Genomic DNA, 10,937 nt, shown 5'->3' with positions numbered 1-10,937 from the left:
CTCAAACCACCACACCCCTGCAGCATCAGAAACACCAGCCCTGGCTCTTGCTCAGGCTCCACTCAATGCCCACAGGCACATCTGACTCTTTTTGGAACCAGCTTCCCACTCCTACCATCCCTTGGTCAAACACCCATGGGCATCCCAGTGAAGAAATGATGGCAGCACGAGAAAGTGTTGGGGAAACAAAAGCCACTCAGGGAAGAATCAGTTCCAATGTAACTGAGACTGCAGGGGCAGGGCTGGTGTGGAGAGAACAGAAATGGGTTTGCAACAGGCTTTCTGGCTTTGTTTTTAATGCTAGTGGTGGAAAAAAAGGATGTTGTCTCTGCCAGGATCCCTTCTGCTTTGCAGCCCCAGCAGAGCTTTCAGGACTCTCTCCTAGCAGGTCCCTGCTGTCAGTCTGGTGCCACTGGAAACAAGAGCTGAGGATAGGCCACAGCATTCCTAACGCTGGGAACACGATCCCACAGGCATGGATTTGGGTCAAGCCAGGCTTCATTCCTTCTTGTGGAAGAGGCTTGGTGAGGTCTCATTGCTGGGCTCAGGCATGACATGGATCTTTTGGTTTTTGAGGGCAGCTTCCCTCATCTTGTAGTACATGAACTCGTTCTGCTGGAACATGCGCAGCTCCATCTCGGTCTGGACACGCATGACCTGCAGGGCACAGCAGGGCACAGCCTGTCAGGCAGAGCACCTCCAGGGCAGCAAACATGGGGCACTGTCCTGGGCCATGGCATGGCATGCAGCTGGCCCTAGATGACCCTTCAGCAGGACAGAGGTATGCTCCAACCTGGTTGCCTGTGAGCTGTGAAGGTGAAGAGGCCCTTCCTGCACTCAGCTCTCCCACAGGCTGCTGGGGAGCCTCATTCTGCCACACCTGACCCGGGTCCTGGAGGTGATGCCATGCAGAGACAGGTACAGAGGGCATTTCCCACCCACAGCTTGGCCTGCTCCCTCCTCTGCAGGAGGAGGCAGAGCAGAGGAGAACGATGCTCAGCCCCTTTTCAGCCATGCCACAGCTGCACCTCCTGCGTCCCAGGACTGGCCAGGAGCACTCACCCCCAGAGCTGCACTCCAGCAGAGGCTCAGGAGACATTTTAGGGAATCCTTTGGACCTGCCTGTGAGTTGATTGAAACCCTTGGCCTTGAGCTGGGAGCACAGAGATAAGCAACTGCCAGTGTCCATTCTTTCCCTCCTAAGCAGGTGGGAAGGGAGATATGGAAATGGAGGTGCTGGGCTCAGCCTCTGCCATGCACAGGGAAGCAGTCAGCAGCCAGGTTGGCCTTAGGTACAAGGTACTGGTGATAGGAAACTACACTGAGACAGGTTAAGCTCTGCTGCAGTGGGGACTAAGCAGGAAGGGCTTTCATTCAGAGTCACAGACTGCAGTGGGTTGGAAGGGAGCCTCCAAGGGCATCTTGTCCAAGCCCCTACAGGCAGCAAGAGCAGGCTGCCCAGGGACACAGCCAGGCTGATCCTGAATGTCTCCAGGGACAGAACCTCAACCCCATCCCTGGGCAGCCTGTGCCAGTGTCTCCCCAGCCTCACTGTGCAGAACTTCCTCCTCATGTCCAACCTAACTCTGCCCTGCTCAAGTTTCAAACCATTACCACTCAGCCTGTCCCCACAGCCCCTTCTGATCAGTCCCTCCCCAGCCTCCCTTCATGGTCTCATGCACTTTTTTGTTGTTAATAAAGGAGAGTTCTTCAAAGCCAACGGCTCAGGTGAGTTACAGCAATGGCAGATCCCCCCCCTGGCTGTAGAGAGTCCATCACAGATGAGCAGCTGTAATCCCTGGGGCCTGCAGCTCTCAGCCCTAAGCTAGGCAATTCAGCTGCCAGTCCCCATGCAGCTTAGAGGGACTGGGGGTAGGGGGAAAATAGGAATGGACACCAGTAAAGAAGACCAGTTGGTCAAGTGGGAGCATCCACCACATGTCGAGTCAGCACAGTCAGACCGTGATGCCATCCACCCCAGAGCAGCCACTGGGCTGTGTGAAGAGTGGGAAACTCTGCCCTTGGGCACAGCAGTGCCAAAGCAGTGTTCCCCAGGGCAGGGTACTGGGACCAGCTCTAACATCTTTATCAGAGAGCTGGGTGAGGGCATTGAGGCAGTTTGCAGGTGACACCAGGTTGGGTGGCAGTGGTGATCTGCTGGAGGGTAGGGAGGCTCTGCAGAGGGACCTGGCCAGGCTGGATCCCTGGGGTGAGCTCAGTGGGATGAGGTTCAACAAGGCCAAGTGCTGGGTCCTGCACTTGGGTCACAACAACCCCAAGCAACACTCCAGACTTGGGGCAGAGTGAATGGAAAGCAGCCCAGTGGAAAAGGCTCTGGGGGTGCTAGTTGACAGCTGCTGAACGTGAGCCAGAGCGTGCCCAGGTGGCCAAGAAGACCACCAGCATCCTGGCCTGCACCAAGAGCAGTGTGGCCAGCAGGAGTAGGGGCATGATGGTGTCCCTGTACCGGGCACTGGTGAGGCCACAGCTTGAGCTCTGGGTTCAGTTCTGGGCACCACAGTATGGGAAAGACATTGAGGTGCTGGAGGGTGTCCAGAGAATAGCAGTGAGGCTGGGGAGGGGGCTGGAGGGCAGGTTGTATGAGGAGCAGCTGAGGGAGCTGGGGGTGTTTAGTGTGGTGAAGAGGAGGCTGAGGGAGACCTCACTGCTCTCTACAGCTCCCTGAGAGGAGGCTGCAGTGAGGTGGGGGTTGGGCTCTGCTGCCTAGTCTCAGGTGATGGAAGGAGAGGAACTGGCCTGGAGTTGTGCCAGGGGAGGCTGAGGTTGGAGAGCAGGAAAAATGTCTTTGCTGCAGAGTGGTCAGGGACTGGCAGAGGCTGCCCAGGGAGGTGGTGGAGTCCCCATGCCTGGAGGTGTTCAAGAAGCCGTAGCTGTGGTGCTTCAGACATGGTTTAGTGGTCATGGTAGTTGGGTTCCAGTTGGACTCAGTGACCTTAGAGGTCTTTTCCACCCCCAGTGATTCTGTGATCCCTAGGGAATGCCTCAGCACCAGCAGCAAGCAGTCAGTGCTCCACACCTCCCTCAGCTCTTACAGAGCAGTTTCAAGCAGACAGACTGCAGAGACAAGACAGGAGGTGACACCTACCTCCAGGTCCTTGGTGATGGGGTGGGAAGGCCCGTGGGTGATGAGGAGGATGGCGTAGGCTTTGCAGATGAGGCCGTGCCCCGCTTCGATCAGCCCGGCGTGCCAGTGCGTCACCCCCGCCCGCATCACCGCCATGCCCAGCTGGGCATTGTTGGGGTGATAGAGCTTCCTGGGAAAACAGGGGAGAATTTCAGCCCAGGAGAGCTCTTTGCCAGTGAGGTGATGTGTCTGGCAGGGAGCAGATGGGTCACTCCAGAGGCTGCTGTGTTCAGCGCACTGAAGCAGGCAGCCCGGCTCGGACAGGGGCAGGCGTGAGTGGCACAAGGCCGGGAGCAGGGCACAAGCTGTCGTGAGCGAAGGTGAGCACCCTGTGAGCAGGGACAGCTGGCCACCTGGGCTGGAGAATGCCAGGCTCTGTCATACTGTGTTATTTAGCACATCTGACCCTGCAGCCCAGATGGCACCAACTCAACTTCAGACATTCAGTGCGGTGCCTAAATTGAGGCTGCAACGGCCACTGCTGTCTTGGTGTGGTGGGTTGAGGTCAGAGGGAGCAGAGAAACAGGCTCCAGAAGCTCCAGAAATGTTCATCTCTGCCCCTGGAGACACATCCCTACCTCTGGGGATTCAGATCACTCTCCTATGGTCACTGCCCAAGGTGGGAAAAATGAAACCTGGCCTCTACATCTTATTTCAGAACTGAGGCAGAGTTAGAGGCTGCTTGGACTTACCCAAACCCTGCCCTGAAGGGCTTGCTTGGCACCTGGAGCTGGCAGCCCTTAAAGCAGGGAGGGGAGGTACTGCAGCCCTCCTTCTGGACTGGAAAGCAGAGGGACAGGGAGGGCAGGCAATGCCCTCTGTCATTCAACTAGCTGAGTGCCAGGGCTGGGATGGGAAGGGGCTTGTCAGGCCTGCAAGCCAGGGAGGTGACTCTCCCACCCCTCTGAAAAAGAACAGAACATCCCAGGCCTTTTGGGGTGAAATTGGCCAAAAAAAGACAAGCAATGTGCTCAGCAGGGAGCTAAATGAGATGGTGAAATGGGATTTTCTCTCTTCTCCAGGGTTTCCACTGCCTTGCAATAATGATTTGTTTCTTTTGAATGCTCAGCAAAACCTCAGCAGTACTGAAGTGCTTCAGCTTGGCTCTGAGCTTTGCCCAGCATCTGTGTGAACTAAGCCTCAATTCATTTCTGCTCACTGAGCTTCTACCACAGACCTTGTGTTAGTTACCCAGACAAAAATCTATGGATTAATCAGGAGTGAGGGGAGCTGGGGATTGGGGCTTGGAGCAGAGCAGCCTGAGGGCTGCCCTCAGTGCTGGGATAAAGATGTGCAGGGCTGGAGCCAGGCTCTGCTCAGGGATGGCCAAGGACAGCACAAGGGGCACTGGGGGCAAGCTGGAGCAGAGGAGGTGCCAGGGGAACAGGAGGGGAACTTTGTCCCTGTGAGGGTGCTGGAGCCTGGAGCAGGCTGCCCAGAGAGGCTGTGGAGTCTCCTGCTCTGGAGCCTTCCCAGCCCCCCCTGGATGTGTCCTGTGTGCCCTGCCCTGGGTGCCCTGCTCTGGCAGGGGTTGGGCTGGGTGAGCTCTGCAGGTCCCTTCCAGCCCCTCCCACTCCGTGGTTCTCTGCTCTCTTGAGCAGGAGCCATTTGCCATGGTTTACTCTGCACCTTCTCAACAACTCTTTACTCTGCAGCTTCTCCTGCCTGCAGGGTAGAGTGGAACAGGACATCTCCTGTGAGGACAGCCTCTCTGTCCTGCACCTAGGATGGGTCTTGCTACTAGGGCAGCCCTAAGATGCTGCTGGGACAGAACAAAACAGCTAAGGAAAGATGTACCCAACCACTTTGTCTGTGACTGACAAGATGTTTGGGAGCTCTTGTGCATTCCAGAAGGGGTCAAACTCTGTCTGGTGATACAACCAGGTCCCAGTCTGAATGCCAGCACTGATGGGAGCAAATGGACTCCTGTAGCACACTGCCTGGCATTGCATAACCACAGAGAGCTGCCAGAAACAAGGCACAGACATACAGGTAGCCATCCACCATCCTCTTGGCGTAGTCAGCTGCTTCCTCAAACATCTGGAGGTAGGAGAGCACCTCAGAGGCAATGCTGAGGATCCTCAGGAGGTAGATGTTGGTGTCCCCCAGCACTGCCTCCTGCTTCTTCAGGCACTCCCGGCACAGCTTCACGACCTGCACCGGAGGAAGCAGGGAGAGGAAGAGCAAAGTCAGCCCCAGGCAGACAGAGTTATTCAGCTGACAGCAGTGGGAGGTTGTTTGATCCTCCCAGCAGCAGTGCAGAGGGGGTCAGGCCCTGCTGTCCCTGGCAGTGCACCCCCAGCAAGCTGCAAAGGGCTCACCTCGTGGTACAGTCCTTCCATCCTGGCCTTGTTGATCTTCTCCAGCGTGTCCTTGGAGAGCTGCACCACCTCCTTCACTGCTTCTGCAGAGGGCTGGGGACAAGGTCAGGGAAACCAGTGAGGAAAAGGCAGTGCCTGGCACATGCCCAAACACCCTAGCTGAAGGGATGCTGGTTCCAGAGTCTGGGAACCCAGACCAGCTCAGTGGGCTGCTTCCCACACCGCCTGCGGGTTCTACATCCCCGAGTGCCTCTCAGACCTGCCCGCGGCTGGGACAGAAAGGTCTCCACCACCAAGCTGGGAGCTGAAGCTCCTGCTGACTTCAGCAAGAGTGGTGCTGCCCAGGGTGGTGGCCAGGTACATCTGGCATACAGAACTTGGTTCCTCAACTCTTCTCCCCACTTCCCTCCACCAGAAAAGGGTCAGAACTGGCCCTGCAGCTGGGAGTTCTCCCAAGATTCCATCCACGGAGCCTGTGAAAGCCACAGGCTGGCAGGTGTCAGCTGCTCCCAGGGCAGCTGCTTGGGAGAAACACAGAATACAGCATTGACCAGCTTGGAAAAGACCTCAGAGATCATCAAGTCCAACCTAATACCTAACACCATCTGATCAACTAAACCATGGCACCAAGGGCCTCATCCAGGCTCTTCCTAAACACCTCCAGGGATGGTGACTCTACCACCTCCCTGGGCAGCACATCCCAATGGCCAATCTCTCTTGCTGGGAAGAACTTCTTCCTCACCTCAAGCCTAAACCTCCCCTGGCACAGCTTGAGACTGTGTCCTCTTGTTCTGCTGCTGGGTGCCTGGGAGAAGAGACCAACCCCAACCTGACTACAACCTCCCTGCAGGGAGTTGGAGAGAGCAATGAGGTCTCCCCTGAGCCTCCTCTTCTCCAGGCTAAGCAACCCCAGCTCCCTCAGCCTCTCCTCCCAGGGCTGTGCTCCAGACCCCTCCTGAGCCTTGTTGCCCTTCTCTGGACACCTTCAAGTCTCTCAATGTCCTTCTTGACCTGAGGAGCCCAGAACTGGACACAGGACTCAAGGTGTGGCCTAACCAGTGCAGTGTACAGGGGCAGAATGACCTCCCTGCTCCTGCTGGCCACACTGTTCCTGATGCAGGCCTGGATGCCATTGGCCTTCTTGGCCCCCTGGGCACACTGCAGGCTCATGTTCAGCCTACCATCGACCAGCACCCCCAGGTCCCTCTCTGCCTGGCTGCTCTCAGCCACTCTGACCCCAGCCTGTAGCACTGCCTGGGGTTGCTGTGGCCAATGTGCAGCACCTGGCACTTGGATGTGTTCAGTCTCCTGCCCTTGGCCTCTGCCCATCTGCCCAGCCTGGCAAGGTCCCTCTGCAGAGCTCTGCTACCCTCTAACAGATCAACTCCTGCCCCCAGCTTGGTGTCATCTGCAAACTCACTGCTGATGGACTCAATGCCCTCATCCAGATCATCAATAAAGATATTGAACAGGCTGGGGCCCAGCCCTGATCCCTGGGGCACACCACTGGTGCCTGGCTGCCAGCTGGCTGTGGCACCATTCACCACCACTCTCTGGGCTCAGCCTCCAGCCAGTTCCTAACCCAGCTCAGAGAGCTGCTGTCCCAGCCAGGGGCTGACAGCTTGGCCAGGAGTTGGCTGTGGGGGACGGTGTCAAAGGCCTTGCTGCAGTCCAGGCAGACCACATCCACAGCCTGCCCCACAGCCACCAGGCAGTCACCTGGGCATGGAAGGAGATCAGGTTGGTCAGGCAGGACCTGCCCTTCCTAAATCCATGCTGGCTGGGCCTGGGCCCTTGGCTCCTGAGTGAGGGCTGGGTGCAGTGAGGCTCAGAAAGGTCACCACAGTTCCTCCCTCTGAACAAGGCTCTCCTTAGCTCCAGACACCATAAAGTGATCAGCCTCAGATTTCAGCTGCACCCAGAGAGTGCAATGTGGTTTGTCACACACCTCAGAGGAGTTTGGCTCTCACCATGCATTTGAAGATGTGGTACACATCTGCCTGGGAAAGCACTGCCTACCTGCCTGCCCTTCCTTCATGCAGTGCTGAAGCACAGCCCTGTGATACCCAGCCCCATCCTTCCCCTCCTGCTGCTCTGAGCCTTTGAAACTTGCATTCCAAACCATTCCATGTGGCATGACTTTCCCTCCTGGAAACCTGGCATCTGACATCAGCCCACCAGTACAGGGCTCCAGGAGCTTGCAGGAAGAGCCTGCTCTGGAGACATGCCATAGGGAGCAGCCATGAGCCCAGGGCCTCTGGGTGTGGATCAGCAGAAACTCAGCATTGCTGGAAGGACACAGTGAGGGGAGCCAGGGCTGCAGCACTGTCCCAGTGTCTCTTCCCATGCCTGGTCAAGCAGACTTCTGGTAAGACTGAAGGAGAGGATGGAGCCATCCAGAGGGACCTGTGCAGGCTGGAGAATGGCTGAGGAGAACCTCATGAGGTTCAATAAGGCACAGTGCAAGGTCCTGCACCTAGATCAGGGCAGTCCTCAGTATCAGTCCAGGCTGGGGGTGAGGAGATTGAGAGCAGCCCTGCAGAGAAGGCCTTGGGGGTGCTGGGGGGGGAGAAGCTGGGCAGGAACCAGCAATGGGCACTGGCAGCACAGGAGGCCAAGGGCAGCCTGGGCTGCATCCAAAGCAGTGTGGCCAGAGCTGGAGAGAGGATCCTGCCCCTCTGCTCTGCTCTGGGGAGACCTCACCGGCAGGGCTGGGGCCAGGTATGGGCCCCCAGCACAAGAGGGAGAAAGGAAGGAAGTGAACTTCAGTTAGGACACTTTAGGTTGGAAGGGACCTTTAGAGGTCACCAAGTCCATCCCCCTGCAGTCAGCAGGGACACCTTCAGCTGTGTCACACCGTGTCCCTGGCCTGGCATGCCTCCAGGGCTGGGGCATCCACCACCTCTGGGCACCCTGAGCCAGGCTCTCACCACCCACAGCAGAAAAAATTAACTCCTTCTACAGTCTACGTCTCTCCTCTTCTAGTTTAAAACCATCACCCCTTGTTCTGCCACCACAGGCCCTGTCAAAGCCTGGCCCCAGCTCTCTTAGAGGTCCCTTTAAGTACTGAGAAGCCACAGGTAAGGTCTCCCAGAATCCTTCTCTCCTCCAGGCTGAACAATTCCAGCTCCCTCACCCTGTGCTCACAGAAGAGAAGTTCTAGCCCTCTGATGGTTTCTGTGCTTCTACCCTTTGCCCTTGTGGCCTGTGCTCCAGGTGGGACACCACACACCCAGCCCCAGCAGCAGGCAGGAGCCAGGAGGGGAAGAAGAGATCAGCACAGCCACAGGACTCCCAGAACAGGGACTTCAAGCAGCACTTCCACAGCACCTTTCTCTAATCAAAACCCACTCCTGCCTCTCCCACGAGCCCAAAGCTTGCTGTCAACATAAACAGAGAGAGCTTTGGCAGGGGTGAAGGGCAGGAGGTGAGAGCCATGGCTGAGCAGGCAAGCTGAGCATCTGCTGGGCAGTGCAGAGCTGTCCATAGAATCACAGAAACATAGAATGGGTTAGGTAGGAAGGGACCTGAAACCTCACCTACTCCAACCCCCTGCCATGGGCAGGGACACCTCCCACCAGCACAGGCTGCTCAAGGCCTCATCCAGCCTGGCCCTGAACACCTCCAAGGAGGAGGCAGCCACAGCCTCCCTGGGCAACCTGTGCCAGAGTCTCCCCAGCCCCACTGCCAAGCATTTCTTCCTCATCTCCAGTCTCCATCTCTCCTCTCCCAGCTCAAAGCCATTGTTCCTCATCCTGGCACTCCCAGCCCTTGTCCAAAGTCCCTCCCCAGCTCTCCTGGAGCCTTTCAAGTACTGGAAGGCTGCTCTGAGGTCTCCCTGGAGCCTTCTCCAGGCTGAGCAGCCCCAAATCTCCCAGCCTGGCCCCACAGGGGAGGTTCTCCAGTCTCTGATCACCTTGGTGACCTCCTCTGGACTCTCTCCAGCAGCTCCAGGTCCTTCTTGTGCTGGGGGCCCCAGAGCTGGAGGCAGTGCTGCAGGTGGGGGCTGAGCAGAGCAGAGGGGCAGAATCCCCTCCCTGTGCTGCTGCTCTCCCTGCTCTGGCTGCAGCTCAGCACTCAGCTGGCTCTGGGCTGCCAGGGCCCAGTGCTGGCTCCTGGGGAGTTTGTCACCACCTGACCCCCCCAAGGCCTTCTCCTGCAGCCTGCTCTGGAGCCACTCCTCACCCAGCCTGGATTACCCTTACTCAGCTGCAGGACCTTGCCCTTGGCCTTGTTGAACCTCATGAGATTGGCTTGGGCTCAGCTCTGCAGCCTGCCCAGGTCCCTCTGGAGGGATCCCTTCCCTCCAGCTGTCAGCCACACCACACAGCTTGGTGTCATCCACAGACTTGCTGAGGGTGCCTCCATCCCAGTGTCACTGGCAAAGATGTTAACCAGCACTGGTCCCAGCACAGAGCCCTGAGGGACACCACTTGTCACTGCTCTCCATTTGGACACTGAGCCACTGACTGTCACCCTCTGAGTGCAGCCCTCCAGCCAATTCCTTATGCAGGCAGTGACCAAGAGCTCCTGTGGGACAGTGTCAAAGGCTTTACACAATGTAGGAGAGCCAAGAGTCAGCTGTGGATGTAAACAAGGGGAACTTTGCTGCTGGCTGGCAGGGGTGAAGGGCAGGAGGTCAGAGTGGTGGCCAAGCAGACAAGCTGAGCATCTGCTGGGTGTTGGCAGAGCTTTTCCATGCAGCTGTGAGAGGACCTGAGCTCAGCACATGGCATGGGCACCAGCCTGCTCCACAGGTGAGCTCAGGCTGCACACCTTGGCTGTGCATGGAGGGCAGTTGGAGCATCTGAAGTCATGCACCTGGCACAGCTGCAGGCTGCTCCTGCACAGGCACCTCACACCCAAAGGTGCAGGTCTGCCCACAGTGTGCCACAGAGCATCACAGAAGTCCTTCTCAAGGACAGCCTCAGACTCAGCAATCCCCAGACTACATGAGACAAGTCACAGGAGGAGGCCACCAAGATGATCAGAGGCTGCAGAACCTCCCCTGTGAGGACAGGCTGGGAGAGTTGGGGCTGTTCAGCCTGGAGAAGAGAAGGCTCCAGGGAGACCTCAGAGCAGCCTTCCAGTACCTGAAAGGCTCCAGGAGAGCTGGGGAGGGACTTTTGACAAGGGCTGAGAGTGCCAGGATGATGGCTTTGAGCTGGGAGAGGAGAGATTGAGACTGGAGATGAGGAAGAAATGCTTGGCGGTGGGGCTGGGGAGACTCTGGCACAGGCTGCCCAGAGAGGCTGTGGCTGCCTCCTGCCTGGAGGTGTTGAAGGCCAGGCTGGATGAGGCCTGGAGCAGCCAAATCTAGTTGAGAGGTGTCTCTGCCCAAGGCAGGGAGGGTTGGAGTAGATGGTGCCTGAGGTAACCCCCAACCTGAGCCCTTGCAGAATGCTGTGATGGTCCATGTGCTCCAGACCACGCAGCACAGGTCAGTCCTGTCACCAAGGACCTCACCCAGA

At 57.5% G+C, this 10,937-nt stretch overlaps 1 protein-coding gene across 2 annotated transcripts in view; it reads right to left on the bottom strand.

Moving 5' to 3' along the window:
* Positions 1–293: 293 nt before the first annotated feature.
* Positions 294–10,937, bottom strand: part of SMYD1 (SET and MYND domain containing 1) — a 32,738-nt gene continuing 22,094 nt past the window's right edge. For both annotated transcript variants that reach the window (XM_054172240.1, XM_054172241.1), the window contains 4 exons: positions 5,467–5,559; positions 5,136–5,299; positions 3,107–3,275; positions 294–657 (listed from right to left, as the gene is read on the bottom strand). In XM_054172240.1, the coding sequence (XP_054028215.1) occupies positions 499–657; positions 3,107–3,275; positions 5,136–5,299; positions 5,467–5,559 (585 nt within the window). In that variant the 3' untranslated portion in view covers positions 294–498. The remainder of the gene's footprint in view (positions 658–3,106; positions 3,276–5,135; positions 5,300–5,466; positions 5,560–10,937) is intronic.

The sequence above is a fragment of the Dryobates pubescens genome, chromosome 23 (genome assembly GCF_014839835.1).
Source record: "Dryobates pubescens isolate bDryPub1 chromosome 23, bDryPub1.pri, whole genome shotgun sequence".
In the NCBI taxonomy this organism is placed as follows: Eukaryota; Metazoa; Chordata; class Aves; order Piciformes; family Picidae; genus Dryobates; species Dryobates pubescens.
This window is presented reverse-complemented; position numbering and strand designations above follow the sequence as displayed.